This window comes from Acomys minous (assembly GCF_964271855.1).
Source record: "Acomys minous genome assembly, chromosome: 9".
Classification (NCBI taxonomy): domain Eukaryota; kingdom Metazoa; phylum Chordata; class Mammalia; order Rodentia; family Muridae; genus Acomys; species Acomys minous.
Genome location: NC_140490.1, coordinates 102,438,599 through 102,457,101, shown reverse-complemented (window position 1 = coordinate 102,457,101; position 18,503 = coordinate 102,438,599). Strand labels below are relative to the sequence as shown.

Below are 18,503 nucleotides of genomic sequence, written 5' to 3'. Positions count from 1 at the left end.
CTCTCTGAGCAGAATTATGTTTGAACATGTATGTTTATGCAGGGGACTGATATGGCCATGGTTTCATGTGTCTCTGTTGACACTTTTCTTCCTACTTTCCAACTTCGGCTCCTTGGTGCCAACAATGTGTCAGCCCATGCCAGTAGGCATGAAACTATTAAATGCCCGGCTCTGTGCTTAGACTGCTGGATGTTGTCCCCCAGACACCAAACAGGACTCACTAAAAATCTAAGTTCAGGGACGTAGAGATGGTTCGGCAAATAAAGGCGCTTGCTGCCAAACCTGACAATCCAAGTTCAATTCCCAGGACCTACATGGTTGAAAAAAAAAAAAAACAAAAAAACCAAAACAACCTAGGCTTGCAAGTTTTCCCCTGACCTCCACACATGCTGTAGCATGCACACACTGTATAAATGCAGTAAAAATCTTTTTTTTAAATCATAGTTAAGCTAACAAAATCTTCAGAAATGCTTTGGCAGTGTGTTACTATAACAAAGTAAGCAATGTAATTTAACTTGGTAAGTAGGAGAGAGAGAGAGAGAGAGAGAGAGAATTTCAAGTTATTATAAACAGTACTTCTGATATGATTTTGGGGGGAGGGGTGCTCAGGGAGGGAGGTGGGGGGAAAGGGCAAAGGGTTGCCCTGGATGACTCCCTAGACCAAGACTCATCTGCGTTAAGTAAATGAGCCACTGGACCTTTAAGAACATGAGCAATGGTGTGAATACCTCTGGTGATAATTAAAAGATGCCGAAGTGAAATTTATTACTCGGGGCGTGGAGGAGATAACCACAGAGGACCTTGAATAATGTGCCACAGGCTTGGATTACAAAGACCGAGGGAAGACTTAGCCAGGTTAGTCACACAGCCAGCCTTGACTTGACACCACCCACCACCACCGGCACAGTGCACACTAAGGAGAACATCTAAGGTTCTAGAGTCCACCATCCATTTTCCTATAATGAGAAGGACATTTTCCCTGTCACAGGATGATAGGTCAATTCCAGACACTTGAATATAGGGTGTGAGCCTCCTGTGCTGCCTCGCAAATTCTTATTCTGCTTTTCCTAGATTCTCCCTCAAAAACTAGGACAACAGAAACCCCGTAGGGAAAAGTAGAACCCTCAGCACTTTTAAAAACCAAATCTGCAGCCGGACGTGGTGGCACACGCCTTTAATCCCAGCACTCGGGAAGCAGAGGCAGGTGGATCGATGTGAGTTCGAGGCCAGCCTGGTCTACAAAGTAAATCTAGGTCAGCCAAGGCTACACAGAGAAACCCTGTCTCGAAAAATCAAATAATAAGAACAAAAATACAAATCTGCTCCTAAGCCATTTACAGGGATGCTCAGTGTGCCTTGCCTCTTCTCTTCCTTGAAGGGGGCAAATCACAGGTAGACCACCTATCACCAGCACTAGCTACCATCACTGGCCACTGACAACAACACCAGCCACCAACAACGACACTCACCACTCCCCATGCCCCACCACACCACTAACCACCACACCACTACGCACTATCACCACCACCACTGCCACGAACAAGAGGTTTCCCATATGTTTTTCCTTGGTTGGAAGTTTTGGATCAGACTCTACTCAACATTGAGATCAATTTGATTCTACACACTTCTGACTTGGTGAGTTTTGTTAAAGACGTCATACGTATCTATAGTCAACTATTCCAGCAAAAAAAAAAAAAAAAAAAAAAAAAAACTTTTAAAAAACCTGCTACAAGGCTGGAAAAGACAGGGGCTGTTTTCACCTCTCTCACAAGTGCTTAAAACAAGGCAGCCAGCCATCAAAGAAACATAACAATTTAATGTTCTGTCAAAGAACAGAATGCTTGTTTACCTGAAGGTAATGAACCGATAAAAAGAAACTTGCTTCTGCCTTGAATGATACAAAACTTATTCTAAGATTAAACCTGGACAATTAAGCCCTTAAGCTCTGGACAGAATCACCAGCAAGAGGCTTGGAGTTTAACTTCAGTCATATAAGAAACAAAACCAGAATTTATAAAGGAAATGTTTCAAACTGCGTGTCTCCTACATTTATGAAGGTAACACTTAAAAAAATTAACAACAACTGGGCAGTGGTGGTGTACACCTTTAATCCCAGCACTTGCCTGGAAGGTGGGGTGGGGTGGGAGGGATGGGGAGGGGTGGGGAGGGGAAACAAAGGCAGGAGGATCTCTGTGAGTTTGAGGCCAGCCTAGTCTACAGAGCAAGTTCCAGGACAGCCCAGGCTAGGCAGAGAAAGCCCATCTCAAAACCCAGGAAGCAAAACAAAGTAAAAACAAAAAATTAACAACAGTATCATACTCCAAAACAAAAAACAAATTTAACTGGAAGCAAAAATATTTACTTACATTTTTGGTAAGCAGGTTCTCTCATGCCTGGAACCACCTAAGGAATTAGGCTTTTGCCTCATTTTACAAAAAAAAAAGGAAATCGAAATGTTGGAAACATAAACTGCTTCCAAGCGTCTCAATTTATTTGAATGTTTTGAATCTTTCCCTTACTCGAGGCTCATGATAGTGTGGCTTTTGCCTCAGAATAGGACAAAACAGTCTATGGAGTACTGTCCCACTCATTACTGTTTCTCTCGACTCTCGACAACTTGTGTCAGCTACCTTATAAACACCCACGCCTTTTGCTACGCTATTTGGAGTGACACAACTCCACATCTCATATTGGCTCCATGCTTGCTTTGCTTTTCAATGAAAACAGCCTTAAAGCAATAATACCCATCCTGCACACGGAATACATTACAGAGTAGCCGGACAGTGTGCCTACTGAAAGATCAATTTTCCGGTATGCCTTATTTAATCTTATGTTCTTTTTGTTTGTACGTCTGCTTGTTTTTCGAGACAGGGTTTCTCTGTGTTAAGCTGTGGCTGTCCTGGACTCTCTCTGTAGACCACTCTCGAACTCACAGCAATCAACCTGCCTCTGCCTCCCGAGTGCTGGGATTAAAGGCATGCGCCACCACGCCCAGCTAATCCTGTGTTCTTCTAACTGTAAATTACCCTTCATCTAGATCAGCGGTTGAGAGACCCCAACGGGGTTGGGGACGACCACTCTTTCACGGGGATAGAATATCAGATATCCTGAATATCAGAAATTTACATTACGATTTGCAACAGCAGCTGCAAAATTGCAGTTATAAAGTAGCAACATGAGGAAGTGTATTAAAGGGTCTCAGCATGAGACAGGTTGAGAATTGCTGATCGACATAAAGAAATGAGCCCTGCAGAAAGAAGGAAAATTCGTATTTAATGGTCTAAGTGACTGACAGAGCTATAAGTCTCACTCTGACTCCCAGTCTCACTCATCCTTCCGTGTGTGTGTGTGTGTGTGTGTGTGTGTGTGTGTGTGTGTGTGTGGCCAGTCAACACTACAAAAACAGAATCTGCCCGCTTACAATATCGTAGGAAATGTTTTAACTCTGAAAGATTTCTTTCTATTTGCATCTTTGTAGCTAGAGATAGAAGGGGCCTTTCACGTGCTAGGCAAGCAGCCCACAAAATCCTTCCTATCACAGAATGATTCTGAGAAGATTTATCACACACATGTTATTTCTAGATTTAAAAGGGGGGGGGGCATGGGGGGTGGAGAGGGCAAGGAGGGAGAAAGAGCAAACAAGGGAAGAAGAAAGAGAGGCTACAAAGTCTCCTCCCTCCATTTCATCTAAGGTTACAGAAAGGTTAAACAAAGGCAAATACATTGCCTAAGACCCCACAGCAGCCTAGAGGCAGAGCTAGAGGTAAAAAACGGACGTGCTCTTTAACACAAAAGCCACACCCTTCACACCCTCCCTCAACAACTGATATCTCTCAAAGGGAAAAAAAAAATATGCTGGGCAATTACTCTCTGAATCAAAATGGGAAAAAAATTAACACTGCGCCACCACCCCCACCACTGCCACAACCGTCACCCCCACCAGCAGTTCTAAGCACTAAGCTTATAAATATGAACTTTGGAAAGAGACCTCCCGCTTCATGAACCAGCCCACCACTGATGAGCTCTGTGGCCTTGGCCACCGTACAGAAAAGGAACTTTGCTTGTGGTAAACTCTCCTGAGACTGGATAAGCGCTTCTAATCTGCCCATTCACCCTTGCAGTCTGAGCTTGAAATGAGGCATCACTACAGATGCCCATGCGCTCCCATTTGCTTCATGAGAATATAATAACTTCTCTGGGTGTGTAGTGTTTCCTTTTTACCAGGCACCGGCCCAAGTGCTTCCTGTGGGTTACTTATTTTATCCTTCATAGTCTCCTATGAGAAATGTACAATTGCTCACCCTATTTGACAAATGGGGAGACTGAGACACAGTGCTTACATGGAAGAGCATACCGTAGCTGTAGTCTGTTTGGCTGAGCCTCTTGTCCATCATGCACTGCACTGCAAGTTAATTAGTTACATGCCAAGACTTTTGCTAAAGACATTAGAACAACTGTCTGTTAAAAAGTTATCCCTTTGGGCTCAGGTCAGCAGAGGGTTTGCTGTGCAAGCATGAAGTCCTGAGTTCAGATCCCCCAGCACTCACATAAAAAGCTAGGCGCAGAAGTGAATGCCTGTGACCCTGGTGCTAGGTTTTAAATCTCTTTACATTCTTTGTGTTGTGCTCCTTGCTGAATAGGTATGGAATTCCAAAGCAAAGGCCACAACAGAAATGAATTGCAGACTTAAATCCCAGGCATAATCAATCATAAAGGCATTTTTACGAAAGAGCTTCCTTATCTGATTGTGGAGATTTAAAACTGTCTTCAGAAAAAAAAATCTTGGAAATAGGGTCAGAGCAAATTGACAAAAGTAATCTGTGGAGCAACCCTCTTTCTCCAATAAATTATCTAGAAGCATAATTTTTAAATGTTTGTCTTTCTGTCTTTCGAGTGCTTCTTTATTTGAATGACACCAAGGTTTCTAATCCAACAAGTAAAATGGCATTTTTACAGTTTACAACGGGGGCTTCCCTACAGTAGTCAATGGGCTTGGGTATGGAGCTTCCATTTGACAGTTCCGGAAATGGGGGGTTGGAGAGCCGCCTATGAAGGCCAGGATCCCTGACTTGCTGGGCACTGTTCAAACATAACCATTGACACTTGTGAACAGCACGGAGGAGCTGGAATCAAAGCAAATTTTCCACTTAACTGGACGCTTACCAACTTTGCCTGCTTTCAGGTTCCCTAGTCCAAACAGTACACTAGGAGGAGGAGGAGGAGGAGGAGGAGGAGGAGGAGGAAGAGGAGGAGGAGGAGGAGGAGGGAAGAGGAACAGAAGGAAGAGGGGAGGGGGGAGGAGAGGGAGGAGGAAGAGGAGGGGGAAGTGCAGAAGGAGGAAGAAGGGAAAGAGAGGGATTGGGAGGGGAAGGAGCGGGGGATGGAAAGAAGGAGGGGGAGGCCACAACAGCCGCTAAACTTCACAAGTTACGCGTTCATCTTCGTGGCTTGGGTGGAGAAAGGTAAGATGATTAACGTTTTAAAAAGAAGGGATCATTTGGGCTTACAGTTGCCAAGACTTTAACCCCACTGCTTTGGGCTTATGGTAGCACAGTACACCACAGTGGCACGGTAGTATGGCTGAGGACTGTTCTCTTCAGGGTTGCCAGAAAGGAAAAGGAGGGTCCAGGGCCCCAACATTCCCTCTAAGAGAACATCCTCAATGATGATCTACCTTCCTTTCACTAGCTCCACCTCCCAAAGGCTCTGCTACTTCCCCATAGCACTGCAGCTGGGACCAAGCCTTCAGCACCTTGCCTTCGGGGAACACAGTACTATATAGCCCAGGTGGTATCTCTAACCACGTGTGTAAATACGGGCGTGTGACACGTCAGTGATTTAGAGCAGTCTGGTCTTTAGAATTCAGTAGGTGTGGCTTCCAGTTCTAAATCCTTAGACTTCCTAGCATTCTTTCCCTGTTAATCCCAAGCAAACAGTTCTGAATCTATCAGAACTTCAGTTTCTTTATTTTGAAAAACTCACTGTTGCCAAAGGGTGGGTGATGGGTGGGTGGGGAGGCCACCTCACTGTATTATTTACTGTAAGATATTTTTGCTCGAAAATCTTGTGTAGTTTGTGGCTCAGCGTCTCCTTCATAGTAAGTTCAACATACGCTAACTTAATAACTAGCCTTAATATTCTTACCCAATAAACTGCCTTTTTACTTCTTAGGCGACTACTCACAGAAATGGCAATATGTGACCTGCCAGTTTCTAGACAGCTAATTGTCTATCATTTGATTGTCCCGTGAATACTCCTTATGGTTACGTCTGCCCATTTAAATATGGGGGAAGGACAGTTCTGAGAGAAAAAACTGGTGGAAGGTCACAAAGCCATTAATTGACAAAAGCAATGATGTACCCAGTCCTCAGACAGAAGGTGTGGTCCTCAGTGCTAAGTGACTTGCCTACCCACCGAAATTATTCCTATAGTGGTGAACAAAGTAGCCTCTACAATTATCTGCATTTGAAATGAGTACTATTTTTAAAATTCGTTTTGTTTTAAAGAAAAGCTTGCAAACAATTGTACCAATAGTCAACAACTCAAGTCTAACATGCATTTATTTCATTGTGTGTTGATAGAGCATCTTGCATGAGTCACTCTGCTAGGCAACAGTAACTATGACTTTTTGTCCAAATTCTATTACTGGCAGCTACTTGCACTATCTGAATCACATTTGCTTTTTATTTAGTGTTCCTGTAAACAGAATTAGTATCTCCAAAGTAATGAATAAGTCACACTAATGTACCTGTTGAGTCACACTACATCTCTTTGGGTGACAATAGCGACAGTTTCACAAATTCATTGAGGAAATGATGATTTCATTTTCCTCACCTGAAAAATGAAATTTTAAGAGAAATACCACCCACCTCACAGAAGAAAAGGTAAATGAATGAATTAATTAGGGGTCTACTTTCTAGTAAACATGTTTTTGTCATGTTTTATTACCAGAGTGGTTCCATTTCACAAAATAATGCAGGCAACTTTGAAACAGTTTCACATTTTAGTGCTTTCACGGGTTATAACAAATGGTGATCCTTCAAGCTGAGTCATGCATAAGTGAGCATGTGCACAGACAGGGCCAACAATAAGCGGCCCAATCGGCTTTGTAGTTAAAAGTCTAATTGTTTAAAATGTTGAGGCATACAAAGGGCTTGGAAAGCGACCTTTAATCAGGAGCGGTAGGTCTTGGAACTAGCTCCAAGTACGACAAGCTATTTCTGATTTTTTTAAATTAAAATTCTTCACAGTGAAATGTACGTTTTCATGAAATTAAAGCAGCTAGCTTAGTAAATCACCAAACATAATTCTAAATGTGGAAAAAGGGTCCCTACTGTTTTCTAAGTAGTGTTAGGGTATAGACTACTGTGGCATTTAGACATTATAAGCATATACAAAAGGTTTAAAATATACTCCTGAGAAGGACTTAAATTTTTAAAAAACGATATCTAATTTTTGTAAAAATAGAAAACCATGTAAACTGTATTTATTTATACGCAAAATTAATTTCATCCAAATACTAAAAACTCCAGCCAGGCATGGTAGCACACGCTTTTAATCCCAGCACTCGGGAGGCAGAGGCAGGCGGATCACTATGAGTTCAAGGCCAGCCTAGTCTAAAAAGCTAATCCAGCACAGCCAAAGCTACACAGAGAAACCCTGTTACAAAAACAGCAACAAAATGGAAAAAAAAAACCCTCCCTTTGATTGCTCATGGTCATTGATTGGCCCTTCTATGGCCTCTATGACACTGCAGTTCAGCCTCTACGGTGGACCACCTAGAAACAAAGTGCACCAGCCCTCCCTCTGTGAGCTCACAGCTTACACTAGGAGGGACCAATGCGATAGGGTGGATGCTCCACCCAGGAGAGCACACCACAGGTCTCTGGGGAGGACTACAAAACACACGCTTTTGGGAACTGTCACAGATCCAGGCCAAGGCAACCACGGAGGTTTGAGTCGGGTCATGAGAACTAGACATGTCTAATGTGCTCATCATCTCCGAGGTGTTAAAGTGTGAGGCTATACACAGACATCAGTACTGACTCCACATATGGCTTCATGGCTTTCTCTCGCAATCCTTGGGTGTTCTAGATCATATTATAAACTAGTTTACGTGAAAACATCTCTACTCTCTCTTCCCAGGGCTCAGCCAGCAAACATTTCTGAGTTTTAACAGTTTAACAGGCAGTAGAAGCACAGTACAGTTTCCAGGAGGTAGCAAACCCTTTATAACAAAAGCATGTTTTTCTCTGTTAACTCTTTTCTTCAGAACCCAGAAACTGGGGTGTTTTTACAGGGGAATTGTTGTGGAGGTGGGGAGACGCAGAACATAGCAGAAAACTCATCAAAGTGGAGTTCCTGGGGACCCTCCAAGGTCATCGACCACTATACAGTTTTGAGTGTTGGCAGCAGTCTCCGTCTGTAAGCATTCAAACACACACACACACAAACCAGCAATGAGATGTGATTCACCCTGGAATTCAATAAGCAAAAATGACCCAGGCTTGCTTTTCTATGGAGTACTGTGGCTGGATGGTTTCCCCTGTGCTCTTTTCACACCATTTTTTCGTGGTCACCCTAGAGAGCGAAAGCATTCTTTGCAAGGCAACCAGGAGATGTTTCAGCTGCTGTCTGTGTACAGAGAACACACACACACACACACACACACACACACACACACACACACACACACAAAAGCCACCTAATCACTCACATTTCAATGAAACCAGGCTCTAACCCAGGGCCCTCGAGAAAGCCAAACAGAGCCAACAGCTACAGGTGCACAGTCAAGTGCTAAATTTGCATCCAGATAATCAAAGGACGGCTATTGCTGTCTTTGTTTTTTAATTATATAGAGTATGGCCTCCACTGTGAACTTTCTCTTAAGAGGCAAGTCATTACACCCTGCAGCACTCAGAACTGAGCGTTCGTGCCATCGCCAGGGCACAATTTTCAGAGGGATCGCTAGTCTCTTGGCTGCAGTGAAGGTCCAGCTGGCTCCTAAACGTTATAATGCGAACAAGGAGAACTACGGCATCTGACATCTAAAGAAAGTGTGCTGCTGGCTATGCATCCCGTGTCCAGTATTAAGCAAGGAAATGAAGTGGGCAGAGATGGTAGAGATGCTCTGGACGTGTGTAAATGCTGAGGCAAGCAGGAACATGGCAACAACATCAGCACGGAGCTAGCCTTCCCTGATAGGCTCTCTGCACTGTCCACTCTGTGGCCTAAGATGCCGCCTTCCATCTCCACTATCTTCTTCTCAGCATTAACTTGTGGAGATGCCATGGTCCAAGGTCACGTGCCTGAAGACAGAACAAAGTGCCCAGCCTCTTTCTCTCATTCTCTCTGCTCAGATTTCCTGCCTCATCACCTGCCTGGCAGGCAGACGTGGAAAGCACTGTCTCGGAAAACGTATGTCCTAGGACTGGCTGATTCTGTTTAGGATTCTTCCTCCATCAGAGAACTCCTTAGATTAGAACAGAGTAGAAGGCTTCTTCAAGTACCATTCTCGTTTTACAGAAATAACAAGGAGTGGGTGAAAGGAGAACAGTCTAAACTTAAATCTGAAGGTCGTCCCCAGCTGCAGGTTCCCCATCATAAAACAATAGCAACATACTTATTGCATTCACACCAAAGCAATGGACACGTCAAGCTCAGAGCCAATGGGAGCTCCCGTGCCAGCTGGTTCACACTTCTCTCTTAGTAGTATTTTAGAAGAGAACGGTACTTCGAAGCAGAGGCACTTACGCATAGCCAGTGTCCCTTTCCCTTCCTTCAGCTGAAGAAACAGGTCCAGAGAGGTCCAAATCATTTCCCAAAGTCTCACAACTCAGTATTCAGGTTAAGACAAGAACATGGTCTCCTAATAACCAAGCCTGTGTGGCGGCCTAGAAACAACCAGTAGAATGTAGCCAAAGGACACAGAGGAACATGACAGCATTCTCTCGGATGACACACATCACACTTTTGAAAAAAAAAAAAAGCCAGAAGCCTAATTATGTTAAAAAGCGCCCCACCTTCTTCTTCTTTTTTTTCTGGATAGACAGAAATAGGTAGGGAGGGATAATGACAATGCTAGTCCCTGCCCAGGGTAAACAGTTTTCAGTATGCCCATAATTAAGTGAAAAAGCAAAATGTCTTGTGGCATCTAGAAATCAGCAAGGCTGGAATCCATGGTCCCTGTGAAATGGAGTCTGTACAAACAGCCAGAAAGGAGAGGGCTGCTCACTCATCTCACCTAGGTGTTCTCTCTTGTCTCACAGGTGACTAAGACCCAATGCAATCCCTGCAGCTTCTGGTGATTCATGTGCTTGAACAGGTAATGGATCTCTCCTCAGAGATGTACATCCAACTGGTGTACAGACAGTGACATTAAGGTGGTTGAGAAAAGGGATCCCCAAACTTGGATAATGGGGGGGGGGGTATCACTGATTGTTGCCTGGTTAACATGATGAAGAATAAACGAATGTGCATCCTCACTGAGAAGAGCAATTACAACAGCAGGAACAGGAAGCTGGCTGATTCTTCTTATTCTAAAGGAAGACAGACTCTCAGAACCATAGCCGATGAACTTAGCACAAATATACAAACAGGGAAGTAAATCAAAGGAGCGCTCCCACTTCTGTTGCCTCCCCTAGTTCTCTCACTCGCTTTCGACTCCAAAGGAAACTGTAGTTAGCTTCCCGTTGCCAGGTGCACACACCAGCCTCGTCTCTGCACAGTCCTGGTTTGGCCCTATGCTAAGAACAACTGATAATCAGATGCCAGGCACTGAATTAAGGGATCCAGATATAGAAAAGCTTCTCCTCCGCTTTGCTCCTTAGCAGTTATTTTCCCCTGGCTTTTAAGCTGGTGGCAAGGCCATTCTCAGACTGTGCTAGTGAGCTACTGTGCAGGGTCAGAGACTGTTTAGCTCCTTTAGTCCTTTCAGCCACCATCTGAGAAATATCTGTATATAACGATTTTTACAAACAGCATACATATTACAAAACGGAAATCCCAGGATACCATTTGCCTAAGGTCATTCGTCTCACAAGTGGTAAAACAAAAATCAGAAGCCTGAATGTTCATAGGCTAGAGCCTAGAGTCCTCCAACCAACAATATTTTAGGGGTTCCACCAACAGGGTGAGAGAGAGGAAAGAGGACATGAAAGACACACCCAAAGCTGAAAGACTAGCTATTTTGGCAGGGATTTTTATTTCTCATGTTACTTACTTTAGGGGGTGGTAAGATTTCGATCAATCACCTGTCGCTAAAGTACAAACACTCACTCACAATTTGCGATCTTCACATCAGCACTTAGACATAAATAAAATTTAGCAATTTTAATTGGCTTGGCACCGACTTGCGTATTTGCATATGGTTATTTTCCCTGTTTTATGTTAAATGTAATCGACTTAGCACTTGAGTCTCAAAGACTTGGCAGAAATGTATCAATTAAAAGCTACATAAATTAGGACTATTGGAAGCACATACTGCAAACTGAGTGTCGGCAAGGACAAGATTTTCAAATGCTCTTTTCACAAATATGTTAATTTTCCTATATTGTAACTGCCATTGTCACACACGTGACAAAATTTTCATTTTTTTTTTTTTTAAGGAGGATCTTTTCCTAGTATAGAAAAAGCTAAATTTCCATGTGTTCTTTCCCTGGGAGCTTTGGTGCTGCTAAAATAGACCTTTCTGCATTGTTTTCAAGACAGACAGATCTTTCCTGTCTCGGTGTTTCTGACACTGACAGCAATCACAACAGCTCTGGAAACCTGGAGGGAAACGTAAACGCAAGCACAGCAGGCACAAACAGGAGCACATTAAGCTGACAGCACTTCTAAGGGAAACAGCACTGACACTGCAATATGGCCTCGCTCCCTTGTGATGTAACTATTAGAATCCGTGTTTAAAAAAAAAAAAAGTAGCTGCTAGCAGTTTCTAAACCAGAGTCACAGTTTTCCTTCCATACTGTAAGTTCCAACAATAAAGGGGTGGGGGTTGGGTGAGGAGACACATAGCAATCTCAAAAATACACATCACATTCTTCACTGAAGACTTAGGACATAATTTATTGTCCCAGTTGCTCCTCATGACAGTTGCTTCTGTACTTATTTTCCAAATGCTAGAGTACATCGCTGGTACTAAGTAAATTAAAGAGTCATCCATCAAGCCCCAAGTGGCTGCTGATGGAATTTTCACAATTATTTAGCTTGAGTGAAGGCTCAAAATGCCTGGTGGCCCCACGATTCTTGCAAAGCTATACAATTTAAGTTAGAATCCTTTAAAATGTTATCATTAAATTCTTTTTCATTTATTGGGTAATGAAAGCACACATTAAACAACGGGGGCTATAAGGGAAGTTGGTATTAATCTCACACTTACAGTAGAGTAATAACAATAGATTTTCATCCCAGGTCAAAAAAAAATAACATCAGATTTAAAACAAAATACAAAACAAAACAAAGCCCGGCTCCTTCTTGGTGCCCTCCTCCCTTATACTATGCCCTACGCATAGTATACACAGCAGAGATACACAGCAAATTTCTTCACAACTCTTGGATTAGGAGATTTGACAAGAGGAAAGAGACGCTAACCCCATCTCCTTCGTTGCAATGGATTATTTTATTGATTTTTGTGCTGTTTCTAGTGTCCTCTTTTTTCACGGACAAGAATTTGAATTGGTAGAAGTAGTCTTAAAGGAAACCCTGAAGGTCATTAGATCCCAGACAATGAATGCCTTCATTCAATGAGAGCACTGCCCTTTTTTCGCCTACAAACCCCTTTATCAGCAGCAAGCTCCCCCCCAAAAGGGCCTGCACTTTAACTTGGTCCAAACAGGTCACATTTCTAAAATACTTGGTTGTCTCAAATATCTCTCTGGTAGGCAGCACTGAGTCACTAATGCCACCGTCACAGTGTTTCGGGCTAGATCGACCTCTTTCTAGTTTTCAATGGAATTATTCCATGTAATCCTATTTACACGGCCATTTAATCAAAGCGAGAGAAGAGATTACAGAGCTCACACTTGTTTTTGCAAAGAGGGCGCAGGGATCATCAATCCTACTGACTCTCAAAGTCACTCCACAGCACATTGCTGTGCTGTGGCTTGTTGGACATTAACCTTGTCTGTCTCCTGTTTTCTTGTTTAAATAAGAAGGTTTGGGCTCTCTTCCTGTATTCAGAGGCTGCTCGCCTCAGAGCCGCCACCGTTATTCCTGTAAGCGGATGCTATTATAAAAAAAGAAACAGGTACCCCACCCTTGTTTTGTTATTCCACAACGCAGAAGGCATGTACACACCAAGCAATCCACAGCAAAACTTTTCTTTGTTGCAGGGATCCCTAACATGCGCATCTCAAGTGCATAGAGATCTTAGGTGTGATGGCCTGGGTTAAAAACTAACCTCCATGCAGGGGCGGATACCTGCCCTTCCATTTCTCCCCCAACCTCACTGACTCAGGAACACGTCCAGTACGCCAGGACATGCTCCCTCCTGGATCCCCTTTCCAACCCAGGGAAAGGTGCTTTATTCTTGCTGTTTCCTAATGGGTCCGACTCCCAGCCCAGACATCTATTTAAAATAAGATGCTACACGAGTAATAAATTAATAAATTATCTGCAACACACTGACGCCTCCCTCAAAGCTGCGGATGAGCACAAACCCTCGAATCTCGTCCCCTTCCATACTTCAGAAATTGCAATCACCCATAGACTTGGCACGGGGGCGGTGGCGGCGGTGGTGGTGGTGGTGGTGGTGGTGGTAGTGGTGGTGAGGGGATGGTGGTGAAAGAGCAGCTTCACCCAACCTGCTGCAAAATAATTCGGAAAGGAAGAATCATGAAGAAGTAACAAAAGCGAGGGTAAAAAAAAAAAAAACTATAGAGAAGAATGAGATTACTACTGTGGCTCTCTCTAACCCGGAGCCAGATACGTGCGTCAACGAAGAAAAGACATAATTGTACCCCTGGGCAATGTTTTATGCATAAAGCGCAATTTAGCGACCCTGGCTGGGCATTATTATCTCAATAACTATCCTTAGGTGGTGCACATTTTTTTAAAAATGAAGAAAAAGAAGGTTAAAAGAACTTTTGCTGTTTGATAATGGAAGAGGGCGTCAGGCAGTGTGGAAGTCCTGCTACTCCATCTAGAGCTTTCTGGAGGGCCCACCCAGAGCTGTGAACCCAGCGGACACCGTAGGCTGCCAAGTTTCCCCCCTCCTGCCTGCCTGGCAGGTTCTGCACCCCGCCAGGCGCTGCCGCCTAGGAGTTCTGCCTTGGCTTCGCTCCAGTGGCTGCACCGGCGTCCGCACCGCGTCCCGCGCCCACTTGGGGACTGCACAGATAAATCTGGCTGCGAGAGCGTGCGAGGGTGGCGCGTGGGAAGCTGTTTCATAATCTCCCCAAATCCACCGGGAAAGACCTCCCGTGCAAAAATCAAGCCTTCCCCGCGATAACTCGAACTCCCAGGCGGAAGAGCGAAGGCTGCTGCTGCAGTTCGCTACTGACAGCTTCAAACTTCGCTGCTGTGGTTGCAAACTTGCCACAGGCTCCCTCTCACCCAGCTCCCGGGCTCATTGCCCCCCCACCCCCTCACCGCGGGCGGCGGCTCAGGCTCGCACACCACGCCTGCCTCCTCCGCACCCTTCTGGCTCACCCGGCGGGCGCAGCCCCACATGGCCCGGTTGCCGGTCCTGGGGCGCGCCGGGCTTCCCGGGGCTCCCGGAGAGATTTTCTTGGAAAGCTTCCGAGCTCCTCCCGGGTGTGCCCTACTCACTTGTGTCTTCTTCATAAGGAAAGGCAGCGCTGCGATCCAGCCCAGGCAGCGGTGTGGCGACTCCGTTTAGCTGTTCTGGAGCTCCAGCATATTGCACGAGCAGCGGCTGCAGATAGTCCCAGCATTGGGTAGCCCGAGCGCAGCACCCCGTTCTCAGCCGTGCTTTCCCGCGGCACTCTGGGTCCCCGTGACAAACAGCGAATGAAGCCCGGGCTGCTGCGCCTCTAGCGCTTTTTATACAGCTCTCCCGCCTGCCCGCCCGCCCGCTTCGGACACGCCTCCTTCCCTTCCGGAGCCTCCAGGAGGCAAGCAGCAAGCTGAGGCTAGGCTAGGAGAGCGGGGAGCGCGCTGAAGGGCGGGGATCGTCCCGGAGGTTGGACAGATCCTGCCTTGTGTGTCCCCCGCCTGCGTACTGGCCAGAGTCCACAGAGGCGCGGGGCGTCTGGGACGCGGCTGAGCAACCTGCAGTAGCCGCCCGCGCAGCGTGCTGGGCTCCGCGTGTCCCAGGCGGCCTGCAGGCTCACCTCGCCCGGGTCCCGGGACCAGCGTTGCACCGCGCGCTCTGGAAAGGATCCCAGCTCTAGAGTGGCGCTGCAAGGCGCGGCCCGGCAGGCTTCACCTGGTTCTGAGCAGACACTTTTCTCCCGCCCCGCCTCGGGGAAATAGAACCACCACCAACAAAGTTTAATTGCAATCTATGGTTTTGCCATTGTCTTAGCCAGTCTTTCTTTCTTTTCCTTCCTCAGTAACTCCAGTTAGAAAACTATCAACACAGTGTCAAAGGGAGTTGTTTTCAACAGTTTACTACAGCGCCTTTAGAAAACAAAATTGAAAGAAAATGGTTACTAAACGTGCTGCTGGTTGTCCTCACAGTAGGGGTCTTGAAAGGTCTTTTTGGTTAGCAAAGTTTGTAAAATCGGAAAGATAATGGAATGGTCGTAGTAATAGCTTACACCATTATGCGATGGCTTATTACGTGCTAGGCACTGTGCAAAACTATGAATAAATCACCACTTTTCCATGCACCTAGTGTGTAGAGCCTAATGTGTATGCGTGTGTGTGTCCCATTTTACAAATCAAGAAATAGCTTCAAGAAGTTAATTTTCCCAAAAGCCAGGTTATAGATAGATAGATAGATAGATAGATAGATAGATAGATAGCAGGGCAGTGGTGGCGCACGCCTTTAATCCCAGCACTTGGGAGGCAGAGGCAGGTGCATCGCTCTGAGTTCGAAGCCAGCCTGGTCTACCAACCAAGTCCAGGACAGCCAAAGCTATACAGAGAAAAAAACCTAAATAAATAAATAATAATAAATATACCAAACAAGAGTTTCTTGATTTTCCCAAAAAGCCCTTCAAGATTTTACACATAACTGAAGAATAATATAAAGGCATTTTTGCTATCTTTATAAGGAAAATATTAACCTGACATCCCCAACAGTAAATTTTTTGGAGCAAGTATGCTGTATAAATAGGAGTCCAGTCATTCTCATAAAAAATGAGTATGCCAATTTTTGCTCTGATTAGTTTAGTTGCCATTGTTAAAAACAAAACAAATGAACGAACAAACTCACTATGTTACTTGCCTACTGCTGCTGTGAGGTTTTTTTTGTTCTTGTTTGTTTGGTTTTTTGTGTTGTTGTTGTTTCTGAGATGGTTTCTTTGGCTATCCTGAACTCAATTTGTAGACTAGGCTAGCCTCAAACTCACAGAGATCCACCTGCCTCTGCCTAGTGCTGGGATTACAGGCGAGCACCACCGTATCCCTCCTGCTGTGAGACTTTCATACAGACTACATGATGTCAATCATCTCACACTCATCTTAGTGTTGGGGGTCAGAAGTCCAAAGTGCCTCTTGTTGAGGGAAAATCAGCTTTCGTCAAGACCGCGTTCCTCCTCTAGGCAGGCTGAGTGAGAGAATTTATTTCCTTGCCTTTGTACCTTTAAAGGCTGCCCAGGGTCCCAGGGTTCCTCCACTCACAGCCACCTTTATCTTCAAAGCCAGTAAAGCTGAACTAAGTCTCCTATCAGAGGACTCTTAATCTTCTGGTGGACCTCCCTATGGCACTTGTGAGGCTTTAGGAGACTGCATTGGTTTACCTGTGTGATCAGAATAGAGCTCCCACTTCAAAGGCCATTGGCCATTGTTTAGCAGTCTGAATTCCACTGGCAGCCTGGATTCTTGAGGGAAGTGTTAGGGGACATAAATCACAGATTCCAGGCACTAGCGCATGGCTACTTTAGGGTGCTGATGTCTGCCTCACTCGTCTGCAAATTGGTAGAGAGCAGAGTGGAGATAAAGTCTGTGCTGGAAGCACACCAGTTACAAGATTATTACATTTTGGTGTGGGAAACCAGAAGAAAAGCTGAGAATACCACACAACTGATTTTCACTTTAAACGAAACAAACAAATAAAAAAAAAGTGCAGCAAGCCATTTTGACCAGAAGAAGGCTAAAATGGTACCAAATATAGCCTTTATATACCAGGTTCCTCCCTGGTAATCTTTGTCTTCACACAGCCCTTCCACGTCTCTATAGTTTGTCAGACAGAGTCCTCCAAATATCTGATGCATATACAGAAGATCTTTATCCCTACGATTCACGTTGAGATCTAATGAGAGATGGTTTTGAGCGAGGTTGATTTTCCTTCAGATTTCCCTGCAGACTGTAAGAACTTGCCTCCAAGGTTGGAAGCATTCATAACCACAAAAGCCATGATATGAATATATGTGCCTCATGGTTTACAAAAGTCTGAATTTTGTTTACAAGATGAGTATATGCTAAAAACGTATATTTACTAATGCACTAGATCAACAGACTATAATATATTATTTCATATTAATGCTTAAACTTTTCCTATATAAATTGTCTTTATTAAGAATTAATATAAACAATAGCTAGGCTTGGTGGTATGTGCCTTTAATTCCAGCATTTAGGAGGCAGAGGCAGGTGGATCTCTCTGAGTTCCAAACCATCCAGGGCTATATAGTAAGAATGTGTTGAAGTAGGAGGAAGAGGAGGAAGAGGAGAAAGGGGCAGGAATGAATACAAATATATAAAATATTAAAGAGAAATGCTGCCCGGGCAGACCTTTAATCCCAATACTCAGGAGGCAGAGGCAGGCAGATCTCTGTGAGTCCAAGGTCAGCCTGGTCTACGAAGCGAGTACAGGACATCCAGGGGTACACAGAGAAACCATGTCTCAAAAACAAAACAAAACAAAAAACAAGCAAACAAACAAAAACAAAAACCCCAAAACAAACAAACAAAATAGAAATGCTTAATCTGAATAGCTAGGGTATAGCAAGTGTTTTCCTCCATTAAAGTTACTTCGTGAGGCTGGGCAGTTAGCCCAGCTACCAAAACCTCTTATTGCTTTACCAGAGGACCCAAGTTTGGTTCCCAGAACTATTCAGTGGATGTAACTCCAGTTTCAGAAAAGCCAACCTCTTCTTTTGACCACTATTGGCACTTGCACACATGGAGCACACACACATGCATGTAAATGAAAATTATTTTGGAAAAAGATTATTTTTATGTGAGCCAGTTCAATGGCTTAGCAGGTAAAACACAGTGCAAAAGTTAACAGCTGAATAAAATCTCTTGGACCCATGTAACAGTGGAAAAAAAGCATCAACTTCACCAAGTTGTCCTATGTTCTCCATTTGCACACTGTGGCATGTGTGCTCCTCCACATATATCATACAGGGATAATCACAATAAGTGAAAACATT

At 44.5% G+C, this 18,503-nt stretch overlaps 1 protein-coding gene across 4 annotated transcripts in view; it reads right to left on the bottom strand.

The window, feature by feature from the left end:
* The window catches only part of KITLG (KIT ligand), an 80,374-nt gene extending 65,244 nt beyond the window's left edge, over nt 1-15,130 (bottom strand). Inside the window, exon 1 of one of the 4 annotated variants that reach the window (XM_084795339.1) lies at nt 14,650-15,130. In XM_084795339.1, coding sequence (XP_084651465.1) covers nt 14,650-14,784 — 135 coding nt within the window. In that variant the 5' untranslated portion in view covers nt 14,785-15,130. The remainder of the gene's footprint in view (nt 1-14,649) is intronic. The other 3 variants (XM_084795340.1, XM_084795338.1, XM_084795341.1) reach the window with 3 other exon arrangements.
* Between the last annotated feature and the right edge of the window lie 3,373 nt (nt 15,131-18,503).